The sequence below is a fragment of the Vanessa cardui genome, chromosome 18, assembly GCF_905220365.1.
Source record: "Vanessa cardui chromosome 18, ilVanCard2.1, whole genome shotgun sequence".
NCBI classification, from domain to species: Eukaryota; Metazoa; Arthropoda; class Insecta; order Lepidoptera; family Nymphalidae; genus Vanessa; species Vanessa cardui.
Window position 1 is genome coordinate 5,616,149 of NC_061140.1, and position 25,339 is coordinate 5,641,487.

The 25,339-nt window shown below is 32.6% G+C and overlaps 1 protein-coding gene across 1 annotated transcript in view; it reads right to left on the reverse strand.

The window, feature by feature from the left end:
* The window catches only part of LOC124537168 (Down syndrome cell adhesion molecule-like protein Dscam2), a 253,873-nt gene that overhangs the window by 42,643 nt on the left and 185,891 nt on the right, over positions 1-25,339 (reverse strand). Inside the window, exons 5-10 of the mRNA XM_047113890.1 lie at positions 24,910-25,065; positions 19,981-20,112; positions 19,604-19,739; positions 4,553-4,737; positions 3,765-4,037; positions 1,477-1,581 (exon numbers count right to left, since the gene is read on the reverse strand). Coding sequence (XP_046969846.1) covers positions 1,477-1,581; positions 3,765-4,037; positions 4,553-4,737; positions 19,604-19,739; positions 19,981-20,112; positions 24,910-25,065 — 987 coding nt within the window. The remainder of the gene's footprint in view (positions 1-1,476; positions 1,582-3,764; positions 4,038-4,552; positions 4,738-19,603; positions 19,740-19,980; positions 20,113-24,909; positions 25,066-25,339) is intronic.

Here is a 25,339-nt window from a genome sequence, read left to right on the forward strand (position 1 = left end):
CAACGGCTAATTGTAGGGTACACGAAAAGTCACTTAGCCAAGTCGGGTAAGGTGGTGGCGGTGTTCAAAATAAAAAAATCCCCGTCCAAATGTTGTTGCCAACCTTTGGCGTAAACTATATCAAAATTTCAACGGGATTGCGGTTTTGCATTAGCTACTATTATTAATTTAAGGTCTTCGATTTTTCTACTGAGGACAATGAAATTAAAAATTTCTCATTTTTTCATTTACGTCACTAAAAAACCATTAATTAAGTAAATTGGCCTGAATTTACAATTAAGATTGCTTCTAGACGAAGGAAACCCTCAGTGGTCAATAGCCTCGACAGGACAATTTTCTAAATGCTTTGCTACATTTGCATTGCATTTTTACTTATAAAATAAGTAGTAGTAAGAACAAAAATCAAAATCATAATATACTTTTTTCAACTTGACTTTCGAGAACTTTCATTTTACAAAACTATATAGTACCGATTCTACAGACAATAACCGGAAAAAATCTGTTGTTACTTGCCTGGTAGTTAAGGTGAGGTGCTGTTGTTATGTTCTGGAATGTCTGTACCTTTGAACCTAATGGGTTCTACCTCGTAAATCGGGGAGGAGTTAAATGTTAGTTAACGTAAGATTAAGGGCGTTCAATGATATTGATCATTGTATTGAAGTAAAATACACGAAAACAATATTGTCAATTATGCACCCTTTGGTATAGTCTATACATAAAGAACTGCAAACGTTTTTTAATTAGAAATTCTAGACCGGTGTTTGCACTTTTTATATTAAAATTCGTATAAAATACACAACGTATAATATTAGTATAAATAGTACGAATTTATTTGTTATAAATCCTGACCAATTAAAGTTTGTTAAAAACATTTTGTGTAGACACTATGACATGAAATACCCATTTCATTTTACATGTTTTTGAAGGATAGGATAGGATTTTATTTTATTTATACACAAAGTAGTCTGTTGTTTTGTATACAAAAGGCAAGAGGATAATTCTGTAGACATTATTTTTTGTCTTTTAATTGTGCTGTAACAACAAACAACAACAACAACAGTCTGTAAATTTCATACTGCTGGGCTAAGACCTCCTCACCCTTTGAGAAGGTTTGGAACATATTCCACCATGCTGTTCCAACGCGGGTTGGTGGAATACACATGTTGCATAATTTTTATGAAATTAGACACATGCAGGTTTCCTCACGATGTTTTCCTTCACATTCGAGCACGAGTTGTATTAGAAACACAAATTAAGCACATTAATATTCAGTGGTGCTTGACTGGGTTAGAACCCGCAACAATCGGCTAACTAACCAACAGGCCTTCTCGGCTTTGATAGATTGTTTCAAAAAAGTCACATGTGTATCAGTTGACTTGATAGAAGAGTAAGGGGGAGGAGACTTTTTTGTGTCAGATTGGTTTCAAACAAACGTTACAAACACGCTGGGTAACAACTAGTATACTCATTACTTACCTCTATTACCAGTGAAGTTCCAGTCGGAATCATGCGCGTGCGTGCTCCGTGCGAGCGGCGCGCGTCGCGAACGGTTTCCCAGACTTCGCTCACGGCTATCTGATGCTGTTTTAAGAAGATATTATTATAGCAAATCATAATACCTACTATATAATGTAATATCACTCATGTACATTGTACATGACTGGCTATATCAAAATAAAAACTTAAATTATGAGATTCAATCATTTATTTTCTATGCTGTGGGAATTCATTGTTATTTGCGCCCTTGTATAATGTTGTATATACCCAGGCCAATGGAGCAGGCATACATGGCACATCATGTATTACATTACAAATTTCAATAATAAACGTTGTATAATATTTTTTTATTACTATATATGGCAACACTATTAGAACAATTTTATAAATTTCATGGAAGTTTTGTTATAATATTTACAGATGTCCAAAATTTGTGATGTGCTATTCTGAATAGGCGAAACGTCATTACAAACAGACAGAATTGTCTGACAATATCGATACAATACATTTTGTAATAGTTACGTTTTTTAAAATAAAATACACATAAAGTTTCTATAATTTTTTAGATACCTCACTGTCAAATCATGTATTAACTCCTGTGTTATAATCAACGACATATATTTTTCTTATATTTGCAATAAAGCAAAAAGTATCACTTTATTTGAAATAAAAAAATGATAATAACATTCACGTATTCAATTTAGGGTATTCATAAATTGAAACCGAGTAACAATGTTATCTTTCGAGGACGCTCGTTTCCTACAAGAAATGCTTCGAAGCTTTATTTTCTGCGGCAGCTCGGAATATTGACAAGAGTATATGACTACTTTACTTTTTAAACTTATCTGAAGAGTACATTTTTTTTAATAGGTGCGATGCATATGCTCTACATATTCTGCCAATATAAAAGAGTCTAAATATATTAAGAGTCGGAATATATTAATTTCGATTTTTTTTTAAATAAATATATTTATTTAAAATTTTAACATCCGGAAGCATTAACTGTGTGTACAATATACAATTAACATACTCATAATATTATGATTTACTTGTACACTAAGACCGATTCTTAATATTTAGAAATGTTTTAGCGCTCCAATTATTAATCAAAATTATTAAATTCTTCACAATATCGAGACTAACGCAAATGTTTTATCTATTCAAGCTACAATAAATATAGATTAATCTCCTACGTGCCGCCTCTATTAAACGTGGCATTGGTAGAATATTTTGCCATTCAACTAACGCAGATAGACGCTAAAATTCAACTATTTTTAAAAATGCATTCTATTACGGTAATGGATTATATAATTGTGAGTTAGTGATGACATAATGTGTCATTAGCCCAAATTAAGTCATAGAACTTATTAAGGTAATGTTTGTTCTCATGGCTTGTTATGTAATGGCTTTGTGTAAGTCCGTCACGGTAGCATGCGTAAGCGATCCCGTGGCGTCCGCCGAAAGACGGAGAGGGTACCGCTGGTTTTTTAGTGTGTAAACCCGGAGTACTTGGGCGCACTTTCGTCCAGGGCTCCGGGGAGTCCCACACACCCCCCCACTTTCCATCACGTGGGGGAAGCGCGTAAAGCGTTTTTCCAGCGAGTAAAAAAAAAATGGCTTTGTGTAAGCATATATATAGGGTACCCATAGTACAAGTACTCAGATGCAGCATTTTGGTATAAGGCGACTTTGTGATGAGAAGATAACAACTTATTCTAAGACACACTAGAACACGGCAGCAGTAATATTTAGTATTTTTGTGTTCCGGTTTGAAGATGATCTTGTAATGAGTCACTGTAACTGTAGACACAACTGATATACACACACTTAGTGGTAGGGCTTTGTGAAAGCCCGTCTGGGTAGGTACCACCCACTCACCAGTTATTCTACCGCCAAATAACAGTACTCAGTATTGTTGTGTTCCGGTCTGAAGGGTGAGTGAGCCAGGGTAACTACAGGCACAAGGGACATAACATCTTAGTTCCCAAGGTTGGTGGCACATTGACGATGTAAGGAATAGTTAATATTTCTTACAGCGTCATTGTCTATGGGCGATGGTGACCATTTACCATCAGGGGGCCCATATGCTCGTCCGCCAACCTATACAATAAATAAAATATATAACTTCTCAATTACTAATATTGGTGATGTAAAAGTAATTGATACTTATTACAAGCTCATTGTCTGTGGGGTAGGAGGTTACTACTTATAATTGGGCATATTCAGATGGCTCAATTGTCTACTAATTTTAAAGTGAAAAATCTCACCGTCAATGATGTACTCCGTGACGCCATAGGCCTGGTCTCTCGTGTTACTCGCGAAGCATTGGTATATGCCCTGGTCGTTCTGTTGTGAGTTTTTGATATGCAGCCTGTGACCGTCGTCCGATATTCTCACTCTCTCCGTGTCTTTCACAACTTTACCATCGTGAATCCAATACACCACCTCGATGGGGTGACCTGACACCTTGCAGTCGAAACTGACATCAGCGCTGGTCTTAGTTCTTAATAATTCTGGTTTTATACGGACGGAAATTGGTTCTGAAAGAAAGTCGAAATGCGTAATAGTACATCTTCTTTAAATGACTCTTTTACGATGTCGATCTAAATTTAAACTTAGAATACTATGTAGTGATTGTTAACAGTTTTTTTTTTTTAATTAGGATAAATATAAGACGCGTGCAGGTCTCTTAACGAATCTTCCTAGACTGGCCTCTATAGGAAGGAATATGAATAGCATTTTTAAATTATTGATCGAATTTTTTGATTTTCATTTGTTTCATTACCTTATTTCGTAAAAATCTGAAATTCAAAAGTATCATATATATTTCTTTTTTATCTTTTACTTTACTTAGACTTATATATAATGTATACACTATGTTCTGCCCTTACTCATCTCATATCATGTGATTGCTCGCATATCCATTTGTTCCTCATATGACAAAAAAATATTGCTCACGCACGTGTAACGTAATAAGGTCTTTCATAAAATAAACGAAAAATCTCGCGTCTTGTAAAAAACAACAAAGAACTAACATAGTATGGAAAGGATGTACCTGTAACAATGATAGTGAAATGTGCGGATTCGCCCCCAGCGGTATTGTTGAGCCAGCAGATAAATCTTCCTGCGTCCTCTCGTTGAAGCCTTTGTATGCTGAGCAAGCCGCCGAGTACCGACGCTCGAGGCCAAAGTGATGTTTTCTCTATCGGTACTAGCTGTTCGTGATGCTCGCGAAACCATCTGTTAAATTATTTTAATATATTGACTCTTTTATAAAAACTCTTTTTTTATCGATAATTCAATATTTAAATTTGAAGCTTCTAAATTTGAATTATGTAATGTTAAAATATTTGAACCGAATAAAGTTTATTTTTTAATTTGACTTGCACATTTATAATTTAGTCTTTAAAAATAATTATTCTTAAATGAATAAATGTTCTATATCAAAACAATTTAAATGTTTTTAAATAACTTATCACAATCGCAATCACAAAATTACAGATAAAAAACAAAAGCAAGTAAATAATTTGGGATAAAAAAGGGAATGTATTTTGAATTAGAACATAATTTGTTATGGCAAAATTTTGATAATGGGTACGTTAATATGGTCCTAGTTTAATAACTACGACATACAATTCTATTTTTATTATTTAAAATATCATGATGTGTGTTTAAATAATTAAGTTAATTGCACATTATATGGAAAAATATGTACTGAGTCATATGTATGTAATTTATTGAAAGAAGCGAGGCGTTAAAATTGATCACTTTAACAATGGTCAAATTCTATTAGAGATTGTCGCAACGCAAGAGCCTTATTTATGTTACCTCAAGTTTTGAGAAAAGTACAAGTAATTTAATCAGCATCATCCGTAAGTAACATGAACCGTCTTATATCTTAGAAAGCATTCCCAAGATATGAGACGGTTTGAGCATCGATGTGAAAATATTGTGTTAAAAATCGGTCATTTAATTTGTTTAATTATTTTTTTCTACATAATATGTACATTTAATCTTCAAACCGGTACTCAGAATTACAGATTAATAATATTTGGGTGAATAATTGACAGATAAGTTCGGTGTGTGTGGTGTGTTTTTTTAAATCATAAACTAGGTATATTAAATTAGTGTAATAATACTATTTATAATACGTAACGTAATCACTACAACACACATACGTTCGGTGTGCATTTTAATAGGATCGCTTTAATTGCTTAGCGTAATAACCGAGCAAGATTCCATCCCGTTGTAAATTATAGGAATTGTGATATTAAACGTGAATTATGTGTGTATGAAGTTTAAATATTACAACGTAGCTCGTTGAAATACTAATGATATTATTTTAACCTTAGGGAGATTGGTTCATAATTTATGGCGATGAACGATAAAATCGTAGATTCAAATTTGGAATGCGACTAGAATAGTTGTTGTTATTTTTTTTCCTGAAGATTTTTGAAGTAGCAATTTAGCGATTAGATTTTGGCCGTTTTAGTACACGGAAAATGCGTAAAGACCTTTACTCTAGGTCTGATCTTTATCCAGTCGTGTGAGTTAGCAATCGGACTACGAAAGCTTGGAATGGAGAGTGTAGGTCCTTGTGTTTAAACACACACTTTTGTTCTGTAATATTTAATTGATAATAGGAATTTTTGAAGCCCGGATAATGAGATATTCTACCGAGAAATAGCAATACTTATTAGGCACTGTAACTGCACACACCAGGGACATTATATCTTAATTCTTAAGGTTGGTGGCGCATTTATGATATTAGGAATGTCTATGGGCGGTGGTGACCACTTACCACCCACTTGTTGCTAACTTACTACCAACTTGACAGTTGGCCTACGTATGTCTTGGCAGTTCTCAATGAATTAAATATTGATATCTGTGGTCACAATGATTATAATCATTTATAATTATAATGACCTACATATATGCTCGTACATATATAAAAGCGATATACCACTCACTGATTCAACGAAAACTCAGAAACCGTAATACGTAAAAACTTGAAATTTGGCAGATTGGTGCCTTATTGGGTGTAGACATCCGCTAAGAAAGGTTTTACGAACATCGAAATAGGCTTGGAAGTTTGTGTTTTATATATTTTGCACAGGTAAGCCACAGGTTCAGCTAGTATACTAATAAAATTATATTTCTTAAACATGTAAGGCCACGTCTTGTGGTCCCTCTGCTGACAAAAGGGTTGGTTAATTTTTCCCCAGGTAACGGAACTTGTGATTCATTGCGAATTTCCGACACCGCCATGACTATTAAAATATCAATTTTATATCGAAACGCTTGGCCCTTGGGGTACTGGTGCAAAAAGCTCCATCAAAAGTATAACACCTCGTCTCATTGCCTCTGCTGGTGACAGGAGGGCTGGTTCGTTTTTTGACCAGAGGATCGGAATTGCGAATCAACGGGAAAATGCTGCTAGCATTCTTGAACTACTTTTTAGTTCATATTTGTATATACTTAAGCATTGCATAAATAATATTGATTTATTTTATATGTATTCATTTAAATAATATTTCAGAAGAAAATTCACAAATACACTTATAACCTAGCAAACTTTTTTAAAAGTGCGATATAATTCTTTGTATAAACTTTGTCAAAGAAATTTCTTTTGTATATTAGAACAAGATTTAATGAAACGTGTAATAATGTTGCCCGCTGAAACTCTTTGTTACTGTACTGTGACATTAGAAAAATGTAATTTTAAAACTAGACTGTCTCAAAAACAATGATATTAAAACGGGGGTGATATGATACTTCTTTTTGTACTGGACGTTTAATGATATTTTCTAAATCTTTATAATATTTATTTCAGGCATTTTTAAAAACAAAATTATATTTACTGTTTCGTATAATATTTAGTTGCGCGTAACTTTTGCCATGTTATATAATTATATGAATGCAATACTAAAAACCTACTTTAAAGATGTAGGCTACATATATATTATTTTCTAAAAATAAAAAAGAAGTTTGAGACTTATTTCGCGCGTTTCTTTCCAACGATGGTTTTCGAATACCTTCTACAGAAACGTTCTGAAAACATTGACTGTATTTAATTAAGCTTAATCGTATTTAGAGGCCAACTAGTATGAACATTAATAATTATATTAGGTTTTACAATATTGTCAGGGCAATGATACACAAATACTACACGTGTATTTTAATAGACGCATTTTATTAAACGTAAACAGGATATCGTCCGGCGGTTTTTGCCATTATTTTATATTCTTCATCAACACCAAAAGTGTGCAAAATTACTGAGTAAAGTTTACCTTAACATACTATTTTTTGCTGTATGAACATTTAGTCATCTAGTCTAAGTGCGCTGAGGGTTCCGTAATTTTTTGCCCTAATTATTTTCCCGGAGAACTTTCCCTTTAAAAAATAGCTGGTTATTTCCTTCTATTCTAAGCGTTTCCTCGAATAGCTCAGTAGCTAGAAATCTTCAATATTCGTGAGTTAGCTTTTAAGAAATACTTTTGAAAAGAGTCGAAATGCACGAGACATTTGCATTCTAAAAGGCTTCCGAGTTCGGTTTAAAGAAAAAGTTATGGTGCTGGCAGCTTGGGTCTAGCGAGACTCTTGAAATCGTGAAAAACATTAAAATTATCTGTCAGTTCATAAAGAAACTATCAAAGAGCAAATGTTAAGTGCCGAGAGGTTTGTGATTAAAACTTTGAGGCGTGCGCTATGCTTTGAATACGGGAAGATTTAAATTATTGGAATGGAATTATAATTCATTCTAATACAGGTAATATATTCTTTTGAGTATTATATTCACTATTAAATGAAATTTGTTGTAATTTTTGTCATATCGATAAATTTAATTTTTTTTTTGAAAATGAATAAATACTTATATTTTAAGGGTATATGGGTGTAATATGGGCAAGTTCGAGTGACTTATTTATTTTATTCGAAAGGCTTTCAACATAAGAAAACATATCAATTTGTCATAAGTTTATTGACCTCTCTCTGAACAATTATAATACCAATTATAAATACAGGTTTATTTCAATCATACATACGGGGATATTGAAGTCTGTTCAATATTATAATTGGTAATGTTTTGTTTCAAGTGTTTTGGGAAAGACAGTTATGTTACATCCCAAAACAACTGTCATTACTGTTATACTTCAGACGAGTACCGTGGAATTAGACAAGTCATGCAGGGACCTGATTCTGTAAAACAAATAAATATTATCTTTCGTATCATCAATCATATTTCAATATCATAGACATAGGTCATGGAAAATGTTTTAAAAACTTGTTTAAATAGACCTGGCTTTTATTTTAACTTATCCGGATTTATGCTAAGACTGTAATACTATTTTCAAAGATGACGGTTTAAAACTTGTAAGAGTTTATTAAAAAAACATGAAATAATTATAATTTTATTTGTAACAGTACCTTTACCAAAATTACTTAAATGGCAATATATACATAAAATAAATACATAAAAGCATGTGACAAATTTACGAGACAAAATGTTGATTAGGTAAATCGAAAACATAAGTATAACACAAGAACTTTCGTTTCGAAATTATTCTTCCGATGTATCCATTAAGAAGTTCTTAATGACAAAACTTTGTATTTAAGATTTGGCTGGATTACGTGTGTGTGGTTTACCGACAAATAAAACTTACCACATCTGGGGCGTACGTGCACGTACAGCCGCGTTATTTGCCTAGTCAACTAACTTTGATCATTCGACGATTGCGACTAAATAAATATACGAGTCGTAGCGCCGGCTTTGATAGAGAAAATTCACTTGTAGCTTGTGTTACTGGATATGTTAACGAATTACTAATTTTATTTTGATTATTCGTTAAATTACACCAATTTTTTTTTTATTTTAAGCACCTAATCGTCTTCTTCCACTTTACCTATTGTTTGTCCCCGAATCAAACTACCTCTATGCCAAATTTCATCTAAATCGGCTCAGCGTTATAAGCATAAACAGGTACCAGAGTCACTATCGCATTTATAAAATTAGTATAGATTTTTTAATTTGAAGATTGTTATTTTTTGGAAATACTACTAAAAAAGTAGTAAAGTAACAGACTGTAAATTTCCCACTGGTTTAAGGCCTCCTCTCCCACTAAGGAGAGGGTTTGGAACTTATTTGGTGGAATGCACATGTAGCAGAATTTCGATGAAATTAGACACATGCAGGTTTCCTCACGATGTTTTCCTTCACCGCCGAGCATGAGATGAATTATAAACACAATTAAGCACATATATATAGTGGTGCTTGCCTGGGTTTGAACCGTAATCATCGGTCAAGATGCGCGCGTTCTAACCACTGGGCCATACTACTAAATGATAATAATTAATATGATATAGGTATATAAGTGGGCGTAAGTTGAGTGATTTGAATATGTAATAACTGAATTTCCTGTTATTTTAATAATATACTAAATGAAAATAATATTTCAAGTTAAATTACAATATTATCAAATATCAAATTTGCTTAAACATAATTATTAAAATATAAACTCAATTTAAATTAAAAATTATGCTTTTAATTTTAACTTTTTAATTAGTATGTAAAATGTCAATTCGCTTGCATCCGTGCCGGTAACACATCGTCTATTTTCCATATATTGATGTTGCTAGCCCAATACATCGTTTAACAAATTTTATTTTTATTCTTACATTTTAAATAAATTAAATTAAATTTGTTTTAAGGGTTTTTAATTATATAAATTTAATCAGCTAAATCGTTTGTTTAGAAGGCATTCTGCATCGTTTCTCATAAATTTATTACCTGTCACCAACAGTTAAGATTTGCATGTATATTTGTATGAAAATGTCGGTGATTTACGATAGATTTTTTTGTTTTATTAGGCAAAAAGCTTATCCCTTTTATGAAATAAGATAATAATTTGTTTTATTTGTATATTCTATTTAATTCAGGGTATTTTTGGCAATTATACTGGCCACACTATCTCAACCTTTCAGTTTCAAGAACTTTCGTTTTCGTTGTTTTTGCATTTTATATCACTTATTGCGTTGGTTTAGTACCGAATTCAAACTTAAAATTCGATAAACCTACTGAATATATCGGTGAATTATCCAAATAGTCGAGTTTCTTATTTGGTGATTGATTTGATGATGGGTTTATTGATAATTCTTTGTGCATTTCTAGAATACGAAATCTTAATCAACATAACGTAAAAATGTTGCCAGACGTCAAATAAAAAAAAGATTTTATTGAAGTTTCTCATTTTGAGGTTGTATATATAATTAGTATCTTCGGAAACAAATATTGTAACAATAGACGGAAACTATCTTCATCTCTGTGCAAAACAAACTTGAGGGCATAACTTGTTAAGTTTTGTTAACTAAATATGAATACTGCAGACCAATTATAAACCATTGCAGGCAGAATTAAAATAATTCAAGTCAAAGAGAACTGGCTCTAGTTCTGACCCAGTATTTATTGTTTGAAGTTTAAAGGAAAAATTCACACAAAATTACTTTGACGGCAGTGAAAAACTCAAAGAAAAATTCACTTTTACGAAAGAGAAATGAAACTGGGATGAACTAGAAAAACTTTTATTAAAAGAATTAATATAAGAACGTTTTCTGTAACCTATTGCTTTTTTATAGTTGTATTGTGGTTTCAAATACACGGATTCATTTCTATCATTCACCAGCTACGTGCGCTAGAAGCAATTCTTTAATATTTTAAAATATATTTCATTTTCTATAAATTCTATCATATTTCAATCAGTCCAATATATTCTCCGACTACGTCATTAGTGAGTTAGGCTACTATAAAAAAGATTTAGTATATATTTACTTTTTAAATTTAGTTATCTTTACATAAATATTTATTGTGAAATGTATTTGTTTTTAAAGCATTGCGTAGATAAGTGACATTTCGCAAAGGCAGTCGGCCCAGTCAGGTCGGTCAGGTTGACACGGTAGCATGCGTAAGCGATCCCGTGGCGCCCGCCGAAAGACGGAGAGGGTACCGCTGGTTTTTTAGTAAGTAAACCAGGCGTCCAGGGCTCCGGGGAGACCCACCACCCCCACTTTCCAGCACAAAAAATTCCATAAAGAAAAAGATAAGTGATATTTATAACTTTAAAATTTTATTACTCTTTGGAGCTATTCGCACAAATTAAACATATATTTAATTTGTGTTTTTCTGATCAGAATTATTTTTTTAAAGTCTTCATATTATTCAAGTTTCCATAAAATTGAATTTATGGTAAGAGCTTCAAAATGGTTGAACGGGATTGGGTGTATATGATGAATAGGTGACAATGTATCCGAAGCCACGTGTGATATATTACGTAACATATATGAATAAAACATCTGTAAACCATGTCACATATCCCTGGCGTTCGAAGTCACATAACTTCTTAAAATATATAGGACCAGGTAATCGTTATTTATTCTACTAATATTATAAATGCGAAAGAATGGATGCATGAATGTATGTTTATTAGTCTTTCGCGAAGAAACTACGGAACGGATTTCGATGAAATTTTTTAGACATATACATAGATAATACATTAGAATAAGACATAGGGTACAATTAATAATAATTATTGTATGTAATTGGTTCATAATAGACCCGCCCCAGTTTCGCACGAGTATATGATATGTAAGGGAGGGTCGCTAGTTAATCTTAGAATAGGTGCCTGATATAGTTTGTTAATCTTAGAATTCTTCTCATCTGATTGATTTATAAAATTAGATCAGATTGACTTCCCACGAGAAGGATGACCCCAAATATTTAGTATTAGTATGTGTAGTTGTAGATGGGAAAGTTGGTGTTCACTTTCTCGTCTCCGTATATCAAATCAAATCAAATCAATTTTATTCAAGTAAACTTCACAATGAAGCGTTTTTGAATCGTCAATAATCAAATACTACCACCGTTTCGGAAAGCAGCTTCTAGCGAGAAGAAACGGCAAGGAACTCGCATAGTTGCTCTTTTCAAATAAGCACATTTACAATGCTGTTATTGACAGTAATTAGCGTCCTATGATGGAACCCGAGCCTAACTCCAGGCGTTTCTTTCTAAAAAGTACTCTTTTAATGAATAGTATGATTTATTTATTAATTTAGTCTTAATAATATTTTTAAATTTTGAAAATGGTAAATTGATTATATTTTCCGGTATCTTATTATATATGCGTATACCATTACCCAAAAACGTTCTATTTACCGTATGCAAACGGAAACTGGGGGTTACAAGTTTATTCTTATTTCTTGTATTAATAGTATGTACATCAGCATTGATAGAATATTTTTTAATATTCTTTTGTATAAAGATTATATTATCATAAATATATTGTGAAACAGCCGTTAATACACCTATTTCTTTAAATTTTTCGCGTAATGATGTCCTGGAGCTAATATTGTAAATAGATCGGATAGCTCTTTTCTGTAGAATAAAAACAACTTCAATCTCTGCTGCATTACCCCATAACAACATTCCATATGACATAATACTATGAAAATTACTAAAATAAACTAGTCTAGCAGTACTTATGTCCGCAAGTTTTCTAATTATTTTAATTGCATAAATGGCACTACTTAGTTTTCTTGCCAGGGCATACAAATGGGTGCCCCACTGCAGTTTGGAGTCAAGGGTTATCCCTAAAAAGACCGTCGACTCAACAAACTCAAGCCTTTCATTTTTCAAAGTTATTGCAGAAGGATTTGATTTGACATTTGGCAAGGAAAATAAAACACATTTAGTCTTTTTAGCATTTAGTACTAAATTATTTATGTCAAACCAACCAAGAACCCGCGACAGAGCACTGCTTACAACGTCATAGTTGTTTATTTTTCTATCAAGTTTAAGAATGAGGGATGTGTCATCTGCAAACAGTACAATATCGCAAGTATTTTTTACGAAATAAGGTAAATCATTTATATATATTAAGAACAAGAGAGGTCCCAAAATTGAACCCTGTGGTACACCCATTTGCGCCACAGTGCCATTTGATTTTGCACCATTAACCACAACCTTCAAAACTCTTTCACTAAGGTAGGAGGAAATTAATTTCAATGCAGGGCCCCTGATACCATAATATTTAAGCTTTTCTAGGAGAATATCATGCCTAACGCAATCGAAGGCTTTTGATAAATCACAAAAAACTCCAATAGCGTTTTGTGACTTTTCCCACGCATCATAAATGTGCTTAACAAATGCTACACCCGCATCAGCAGTCGAGCGACCCTTAGTAAAACCAAACTGTTGAGAATGCAATAGCTTATTCGAGTTAAAGTATAATAATAGCAATTGATTGAGCATGACTTTCTCAAAAATTTTACTTAATACTGGCAAAATAGAGATCGGTCTGTAATTGTTTGGATCATTTTTATCACCGGACTTAAATAATGGGATTACTTTACTTAATTTCAACATATCAGGAAAAATACCATTTATAAAATACCAAATATCAGTATTGTTACTGTTCATTTTTCATACGCATTCGCAGGGATACAATAATCATCATTGGCTACCTGATGCCTCCACCGAATCACTTGTTATAAAAACATGTATGACAACATATAAAATGTTCTTCCGTATTACTTTTCTTAATTAAATATGAAAAACTATAACTCATATGTCATTGACATACTATGATGAGAAAATTGCAAAGGAATAACCTCGTTTGAAGTCTTCTCGCGTGAGGCTGTGTTCGAAGAACTTATATGACGCTGACGTTGAAATGAAAACTAATTTAATGTTATAAAACTTTCAAGATAAAATTGCTAAATAATTATACACTATTTGATAATTTAAGGTACGGTTTTCCTGAGCTGAGATGGCCCAGCGGTTAGAACGCGTGCATCTTAACTGACGATTGCGGGTTCAAACCCAGGCAAGCACCACTTAATATTAATGTGCTTAATTTGCGTTTATAATTAATTTCGTGCTTGGTGGTGAAGGAAAACATCGTGAGGAAACTTGCATGTATCTAATTTCATAGACATTCTGCCACATGTATTCCACCAACCCGCCTTGGAACAGCGTGATGTTCCGAAACTTCTCCTCAAAGGGAGAGGAGGCCTTAGCCCAGCAGTGGGAAATTCACAGGCTGCTGTTGTTGTTGTTTTGTTTTATGGTTTTCCTGTATTATTTACAGAAGCCATGTCACCAAAGCTGAGAGTGATCGAGATGTAGGTATACAGACGTGAGTTCGTTGGAGAGATTTCGTTCGAAATAGCACTGTGTTACATAGAATGGGAAATTTACTGAACATATTTATCTATACATATATTTATAATTTTTATAGTTGAAGAAGAACTAGAACATTTTTGCGTTTAATAGGTAAAACAAATTAATATTAGTGAAGACAGGGAAAGCGTTCTAGGGGTTTGGTTGTCATGTGTTAGGCTAAAGTAGCCTTTGTCCTTCTTTGAGTTCAAATTTGATTCATACCAAAATTTCATCAAATTCGGTTCAGCTTTACTAAAAGAACGACACACAGACAGAAGGAGTTACTTTCACTTTTAAAACTATTAATATAGAAGTATAGATAACTTTGCAAATAAAGAAGAATTCTGTTTTTATCTTAGCTCACTGTAACGCCAGTTGAAGTTTTATTGAGAGGTATCCGATCCGTCTTTTATCAGAAGTCTTAATGGTTAAGTAAGCCACTTGGTGACATAAAAGCCGCGACGTTCATGATAGTTGGCTGTGATTAACACTTCACAATAATACTTTAGTAATGCATTAACAACATATCAAATAAAAGAACCAGAGAACGACCTCTGTGGTCGAATTTACGAGTGTACACCGGTTTTCAGGGGTACACCACTTAGAGGTCCCTTCATTACTTTTCAATGTTGTCTTGGGTTTGGGTATTAGTGGTAGCGTCGTTACTTCTGATTTTCCATAGCACAAGTGCTTTAGCTGCTTACATTGGTATCAGAGTATGCTGTCCAGTATTTATTTTTTATTTATTAATTAAGAATAAAAAGTAACAGATCGTTGTATGTTTTTACTACGTATTGTTTAGTAAATGACATAAAAATATTAATCAAACACGTAACTAGAATTAAGTATATCCGTGAGCTATTTCCGGTTTCCGGAAGGTAAATTGGTTTCTCGGTTATTAAACTAAATCACGTCTCTTTGGGATTACAAAATTACACTGAGCTTTGAATCGAATGAGAGATGTCTTCCTCGCAAGGGAGGCGACGAAATAAAAGTATCCTAATGCATTGTAAATTAATTTAGGATGATTTAAAACGGGTCTCGTATCCATGACCCGTTAATAATGTGGATAACCATTTGAATGCAATTAAACGACGTGGCTTTAAATTCCCTTGACGTACTGATATATTTGAATTTGTTTTATTTTTTTATATAAATGAAAGCAAATATATTCGAACTCGTAGTGTCTGCTTCTTCGCGTGTATTGGTTGTCATGTGTTAGGCAAAAAAGGTGGTTCATTCTTGGAGTTCAAGTTTGCTTAATACAAAATTTCCTCAAATTCAATTCAGCGATTTGGTCGTGAAAGAGCGACAGACAGACAAACAGACAGAGTAACTTTCAAATTAATAATATTAATACAGGTGAGTTCATCTGTTTGTGCGTGAATTATTATTATTATTTGTTATATATGTAGATATTTTACCACCTGATGGTAAAAGAACACCACCATCCATAGACAATATCGCTTTAAGAAATATTAACGGATTCTTAGATAACCAAATCGCCATCAACCTTGGGAACCTTGGGAATCCCATGTGTCTGTACTCACAATGGCTCACACACCCTTCAAACCGGAACGCAACAACTGTATATTACTATTAGAAATATATTCTATGAGCGGGTACAACATACCTACCTATAAAATAGTTCGTTTAAAATAGTTATACTTCATTACTGATATTTTTTTAGCGACGTTGAACATTAAATTATAATAATAGTTGACTCTAAGAAGGGAAATTATTCTAATTATACGGTTTCTGATTTTGAATGTGGAAACTAGTAATGGTCCGGATTATTACAAAGGAAATTTTGGCAAGATGTCAAAAATTAAGCGGCATAAGAACATCTCTAAAAGATATTCGAATAATATTATTTAAAATCGAGTAAAACTTCAATCGAGTTAACTTTAATCGAATTTTATACAGAATTTCGTGGACAAGTTTTACTCGCACTGTCGTTTTACGCGCTCAATGAATCGAAAACAACTTTACGTCGTATGTTTACTAACACGACCATTTTATACTCGTGTATTTCAAAAGTTGTACATATTGCCGGATTTGTTGGCTACGCGAAATGCACTTTTAACTTGAAGTTGTCTTGAAATGTTGTTTCCTTTGTCATGTCGCATGAGTTAAAGTAAATAGTTTTGTAGCTGGAAATGTATCATATTGATAATGTATTTTATATATAGCACTAGTTGCCACCCTCGGCTTTGGTCAGATTTTAGGGATTGTTAGGTGTTAGGTATGAAAAAGCCTGTCTTTCCGTAATGATCAATCTTGCTTCAAACGAAATTTTATCAGTGGTTTTGCTATTAAAAGGACAACAGACAGACAGCCAGATGGACAGACAGATAGCCAGAGTTACTTTCGCAAGTATAATATTAGTATAGAACATAATTAAATGATTGACTGAAATTAAAATTATTGATATTTATGCATGTGTGTATGTTTACCCAATAGTCAGGGGCCATCTGAAAATCAGTGCTGTGCATTAGCACAGTTTATACTGAGATGAACGCCTCGCTACCTACACTGTGTTATTAAATTTAAATATTTTCTTGTGTATAATCTATGTAATGTATGTGTGTAGCAAAATAAATGGTTTATATTAGTAATAAAGGTCTTAATATATATTTATTAAAAGATAAATTTCTACAGGTCTGCACGAGAACACCAGCGTTACGGGATTGCTCTCTCATTTTACCGTGGCAACAGATGTTTTCCTGCTTGACCATCACTATATACTAAAACATTCGAAAAAGACTGATCCTTCCGGTATTACTTGAAAATATATTCGTGTAGTGATTTTGTGAGATGGGTAACATAAAAAACTGACTCCGAATTTATGCAAGAGATTAAAAGCTATCAATTGGAAAAGTTTACTTTATTTCTTTAACATATTAAATTATATCTTTAATCACCATTGAACTAGTAATGTAATTCTTACAATAATGTTATTAATACTGGTCTGACATTATACGGCAACATTGCTGTGATGGATCAAATAAATTAAATTAAAATGGCGTGCCAATTTCACGTGACCCGCTAATTACCTTAAAGGTTTCCGACCAATGATAACGGTTTTCGATTATTACGAATAATCGGAACTTTGTCTTAATGATTATTTATGACCCTTTGAATTTCTGATCGTTACGCACGCAGTAGCCATTTACCCAAATCTTTGACACTCCTTATTTATGTGTTATCTCAATGGCATTAATTTATATCGTATGAAATGACCTCGCTACTAACTTTTTACTGTATAATATATCGGGGAGGCAGGCGATGCAAAAAGCATTGAGAAATCTCTTGCAGATATCCTTTAAGATATACACGAAGAACTTAGTATTGGTAAAAGTAGACAATGTACTACCTGTAGTGTTATATATTTTTTTATGATATAGGCTAGCGGACGGCCGCGGGATGGTAAATGGTCACCATCGTCTACATACAATGGCGCTGCAAGAAATATTAACCATTCCTTTCATCTACAATGCGCTACCAACCCTGGGATTAAGATGGTACGTCCCTAAACATATTTATCTTTATTGTAACAAAATATATTACACGAAACTTGACTATAGATCGACCATTGTTTGTCATTTTTATGCTCACTGTTCCTTTCCTAAGGATCACAGCGATTCTTGGTAGTACCTGCCTAGTTGTGCCTGCCAACCTAGGATGATACCACCTAGTTACCGTATATATTTTTTAAATTATTATTATATTAGCTAACTCATTGTTTAAATTAGAACACAATAATACTAAGTAATAGCAAATAGTAGAAGAGTACCTAATGATTCGATGGTACCTACCAATAGCAAAACTATTTTGTATGCCGGTTTGAAGGGTAGATGAGTTAGTATAACTACAGGATTATGGGTTCTAGGCATTGTTAATTAAAGGGATCAAAATGGAAGTTTATTACGGTTTTATTCTTGAAGGTTTTTACATTTTCAATCTGTTTGCGATGTTGACTACTTCCTATCCAGTTCTACCAGCCTACTTATATGACTAAAAAAACAAATATAAGCAGATTATGAGGGCAAACAGGTTGTTGATTGTTTCAATGAGGCGACTTTCAAACATCAAAGAATTAAAATAGATTCTTGTTTTAATGAAAATATTTAATTTAACGGGGCTCTTATGTAATCTGAAGAAGAGTTAACGACATAAAAGAGATATTAAATATTATAAAGTCCCAAAAAGTAGCAAGTCATCTATTAGAGCTGAGTTATTAATGACTTCTTTCACGCGTATCAAATATCGGAAATTATTTTAATAATATTAAAGCTTGAAAAAGTTATCATTAATGCGCTCGAGTATTATGTTGCATATAATATACTTTTGTTAAACTAAATTCAAACGTTGGATTCAAAGCATTTGTGCCCATTTACAAACATACATCGTATCGATGTATTTTTATAATATATTGAGTTTGAAAAGTATTCTAAATTTAAGAACGAAATAAAATGAGACCCTAGAAGTATTACAAAAAAATGGCTCATTTCGAGAAATCTCAAATAAAATATACAGCAAAGGAACGACAAATTGATTTGATTAAGCAAAGCCCTTTTTTATGTCGGCTAATAATAAACGCATTGGTACAATCCAACCAAATTATGATATGATGAGAACGCTTAAAGACGCGTTTTGCTCGTTTGGCGTTCCTGATATTTCATAGTGTGATGGAATATTCTCCATATTTTTATCGGCTATCGGAAATTTAGAGGCTATCATTATATTGGTAGAAGGTTTTGTAGAAACCTGTCTGATAATTAAAATAAGTGTCTTCTCTTTGATTCTATGGAGTAAATGGTATTACATTGTGTATATGTGTGTGTTTTCTGCTGCTTTACAAGGCGAATTGCTGTTTTACAAGGCGAAGCTCACCTGTAGCTAGGCACCGGCCACGCGTGGGCCGCGCATGGCAGCCGTACGTCGTGTCCGACCGATACTCTTCGAGAACGAGGCTCGACAGCGATGCGCGGGCGCACACCGCCCTTCGGTTCCGTGACTATCACATGACCTGGGAGAAAAAAATGTGTACTTAATTCTAGTAACCAATTTAATTCCAATATTCTACAAGAAAGAACGCGAAACTGACTTCAAATCACAGACGTGACATATCAGGAAGTGATATGCGGCATTGAATATAACAATTATAATTAAAAAATTTAAAGAAAATCAACGTCGGTCGACTTTTCACGATTGATAGATGAAGTGAGATCTTTTAGAATAGTACTGCTGATTATAAACTAATGACTTACCGTAATATTGACTAGAATACAAAGATCCAGTAACGCGATCACGCACGCGGCATCGGAACGCTGTATAACGCTCGCCAGGCTTCACCGCGCTTATGTAGAGCGATCCGTCGTCCAGACGAAAGTATTTTGAACCTGGACAACAAAAGAATAATATAAAGCTATTGTTTAATGCAGGAATTACTGTGCAATGAATGAGAGTATTGATTTGTCAGTAGTTTTCTTTTCGATGTGGAGTATTTTGTATTTTCACGCATAGTAATTGTCGTGGTTTCTTTTATTACGTGTATTTTCTATCTGAATTCCGACATCTATTAAATTTATATTTAATTACAGAGACATTTTATTATTATGAAATCATTGACTTTAAATGATATGGATAATAGTATATCTTTCTATATTCTTTTCAATGAACATATTAATGAAAATATATTACTCGTATAATAATTTTCGCCAGCGTAATATCTGATGCGTATAGTTATTGCCCCTCGCTTATTTGTATATTACAAATAGCAACAGATGAATTCCATAAATTAAATTATAATTAATGTTTGTTTGTTGCAATGTTAAATATATTTGTATTTTTAATAATTATTATTGTTACGAATATTATCCATTATCATTTATATCAAAAGGTTATGTTGTGGTTTTGACGTGTCGCTCTATGTTAAAACACGTCGAAACATCCCATATAGAGATAGCATACATATATATAGTATGTATAAATAAAATAAAATAAAATAAAATAAAAATAGCCTTTATTTCTACTACTTACAACTTATACTTTTATAGTTTATATTGCTAGATCTAAATTCTATTTCTAAGTAAACAAGTGTATTATAAGGAAAAAAAATATATTTTAAATTTAACAAGTAGTAGTCGCCTCTCTGGCGTAGGCCTCTCCTAAACCTTTCCACTCTTCACGTTCCCGTGCCTCACGCATCCATAAGGGCCCCCGTCTTTGGTTAAAGATGTCATTCCACCTTTTGCTTGGTCGTCCTCTTCTTCTTTTTGTGTCTCTTGGTACCCATTCTGTTAGGCGTTTTGCCCATCTGGTATTGTTCATTCTACAGACGTGTCCTGCCCAATGCCATTTGAGTAGTCTCGCTCTTTTCCTCACATCTGTTATTTTGGTTATTTTCCTAATACTGATATTGCTGACCTTATCAGATAGTTTTAAACCGAGTATGCTTCTTTCCATCTTACGTTGGGAGATGGCTAATCTATCTTCATCTTGTTTCCTTAATGACCAAGTCTGACATCCGTATGTTAAGCAGGGTAATATCGTTATTTCAAAAAGTCTCTTCTTAATATTTACATGAATTTCGTTGTTTTTCATTATTTCTTTCATATAGTATGTATATGTATGCTTAAATCTTTAAAACTACGCAACGGATTTTGAATAGATAGAGCGATTCGAGAGGAAGGTTTTTGTATATAATACATGGACTATATAGTAATGAAACATTGATTTAGAAGTACCTAATGTGATGTCGTAAATAAACAAATTCTTTAGTAAAATTAGTATCAGTTTGGCACCCGAGCGAAGCCGGGGCGGGTCGCTAGTTTATTGATAAATTACATCATTAAAATCGGAAAAGAACAAATGTTATGAACATTCACAACACAAATCAGCTGAGACGAATTTGGTCCATGGTCCCTGTTATAGCCTAGTAGTTAGAATGAGAATATTAACCGATTGTGGGTTTGTGTTTATAATTCATCTCGTGGTCAGTAAATTGTGTTGGATAATCCGCATTGTAGCAGTAAAAAGAAGGTAGGTTTTAGCCCAGCAATGTAATATTTACATTTACTTTATGAACACTAATGTTTTACTTGAACCGTATTGCTAACTAAGGGTAAAATGTATTGGTATTTGAATATGTGAATGTAATTTTCTATATTTTAAGTACAGTTCAATTTATAAAACGCGTAGACACGAGACAGTACATTTTATCTTAAAATTTGAAACAAAGTCGTCTCTAAATAGCTACATACTACAACTACATGTGTGTTCTGGTTTATACAAGATAATTTGAATGAAAACTCTGTAAGAGGCATACAACAATTACATCATAATTATTTGTAAGAGATGGAATAATTTTTGAGTATCCTGTGCTGTTCATTACAAAACATCATTCTATTTTTAAAAATAAAACAAGTCTTTAAATTCATTTACATATTTTTACATCAAAGTTGACGAAAATCTATAACATTTTTCATGTACTAATTTACCTTCTTAGGATAAACTATAGAGGTACAATCAAAAAATTGTTCTTAGTAACTCATCCAGTCAAAATATAATTTTTAAAAAACATTTAATAGTTTTTAAAATACGTCTTATGTATTTGCTTCCATAAAGTCGGAGATATAATTAAGGCTTTAACAGTAATATTTCTGAAGGCTACACGAATTATGTTTTTAGTAATGTCGATGCTTTAATGGAAGTGTGCACTTGGGCTTAGAGCTTAAAAGTTAGGGCTTTATTTAAATAACGTGAATTTTCTTTTCGCAAAAATGTTATGTGTTGTGAAAAACGTAATTGCAAATGCCGTCTCCCTTGACAAGTGTTTTGATGAGAAAATTTTTCGTCGTGACTTTCTCACGGTTGGTAATTTTTTCAAATATTAAATATTTTATTTAATTCTTCTCCTAAGTCATCTAGTTTCATTGTAACTATATAACCTCATACATCGTGCTTACTTTTGTATTTTTGTTTATCAGATCTTAAGGTTGAGAGGTCGGTAGATGAATATAACTGTATAAAACGAATTGCATTATAATCAACCTGTATTGGTCCACTCTGGACATAGGTCTTCCCCAAGGCGCACTGAGCCCGAACATAATACTGATAAGATACTAATACTAGTCTTGAACAACTTGTCAATAGTCTTGAACTGTTTTGCAAAATCACTGACACTGAATTATTCACGTTTGGCGAAATTCAATGTCAGAATCGATTAATATATTTTTTTTTCGATTTCAGCTTTTGTTATATTTTGAAAAACCGCAACCGTACAACAATTATGAAGTACACGTCTCGCGATGTGCAATTAGTCGATTAATTACTATTCAAATTATTTTACTCGGATATGTTTTTTAAGGGCTTTCGAATCGTCGAGCGCTACCTCCGAATCGTAATGACGATTATAGCAGGAATCGACTGAATATTATATTAAAATAAATAATTACATACACGTAATTTGGTACCTATATACTCATTAATAAAAATCATTTTTCATTAATTATTTAAAAACATTTTTTTCTCAAAAATATCTAGTATATCAAAATATATTTAAAGAACAGATTAGGTCCATATACACTTTCGATATTTCACACTATTTAAGGACAAAAATATCCCAATATAGAACTAATTTTTTTAAAACACGTAAATGTATTTTGCTTATAGCATAAATTCACTATTTATGTCATGTGTGTTATATGTCATGGAGCTTGATACATTGACAAATCAAAGGAATTCCGTTACGTTCCCAGACATTGCTTCTATATACTATCTTATTGGCTCGGGTGTGGGATGGTTATAGTAAAAGGGATGTCGCATCACTATGTGTTATATAATTTGAAATATCCTTGTACTGCACAAAGTCATAATTTAAGTAACAATTTTGAAAGATGATGAATCGTTGATGGAATTTTACGTTCTGTTTTAAAAGCGTGTGTGATTTTGGAATCTACATTTAAAAAAACGAATCATCGAATAATATGGCATTTTTTTCTTTTATTCTCAAAAATATTTTTTATTAACTCTTTGAATTGTATATCAAAGTCTTTAGTGAGAATTAAATGTCTTCTAGTAAGAGCTCTCGCGTAAGAACACACTCAAAACAATACACGATCGTTAAATGTCAGAATGTCATATTTGACGTTGACTTTAATAGATGTACAAGGATTTACACATCAAAATAACATTTCAACGTAAGTCGGATTTAACATTTCACGAGTGAGATACGAAAAGAGCTTTTACAGAATAACACAGCAGCTCAGCGATTCGGAATAAGTATTCTATCAAAAACAACCAGTAAAAATTAATGATATGTCACTCTTAAATATTTATTTCGGTGAGTATATTTATTACTTATTAAAATCGCGTAAAATACATGTTTTTAAATTCATTCGACTTTATATCCGTCGAAGATTAATTAATCAAATTTGTTTATTCGTATATGGTTTTACTATATATTTATAATAAAGAAATTAATATTAATATTGTCCTTCTATGAATAACTATGAATAATTGCAAACATAGTAAAATTTTATAATGGTAGTTAAAATGTACAAATTTTGTTGTGTGTAATACAAAAAAATGAATAAAAGTTTAAATAAAAATTTTAGTAGAAGTTTGAAGAAGCATTTAGAGTATATTATGTCACAGCGAAATAATGTATATATCGTTATATTGTAAACTATTTAGCGAGATTGTGAACTACCGAAATCTTTTGAACCGTAACATTCTGCTAACAATTTAACGCGTTATTTTTCGGGAGATAATATAATCTATAGAAGTAAATTTCTATTAGACTATAAAAACTCTAACAAAATATAAATATTATGCACTATTGAAATCGAAAATGTTTTACGGTAAGTTAAATAAACGTTCACAATTTTTCGTCAGTTTACAATTGCGCGATATAGATTATAATCTAACGGTTTTTACAATTTTACGGTGACAGATATAAGACGTGGATATAAGGCATGGATGTGGATGGATATAGAGGTAGACGATGTCCAAAGAAACGATGGATGGATTGTGACAAAGACGATATGATTAGAAATAATGTTATTTGTGAGATGACGTCCGACAAAGAGGTATGAAAGGAGAAGACATGCTATCCTAAGGAGAATTGGGATAAGGGCAAGAGGATGTAGATGAAATGTGAGACTTATACAAGATAAAAAAGTTAGAAATAGAACCTAAATATTTGAAGACGCTGGTGTCATCATCCGTGAACCAGTCCGTGTCTCCGACTCGCTCGGCGCAGTGCGGTGGTACCATGCATCGCAGCACGGCCGCGTTTCCCGCCATCACATATTCATCGGCCACGTGCACTTCCCACGGTATATTTAAAACTATAATAAAAAAATACCTTAGAAGTCCATCACTTAATAGATTAGTATCTATGAAAGTTTATGAATAATGGTTATTTTTATTATTACTGTTATTTAATATGGGATATTTACCATGTTTTTTTATTTCTAGTCGGTGGAGCTCGATATTTCGACATTATCTACGAATGTTTTGTTCACAAGACATCAAAATATATTGAGAAATTGAACTCTACCAACTAAAAGAAAACATGGTAAATATCCTGTATTAAATATCTGTAATAATAGAATATGTAAC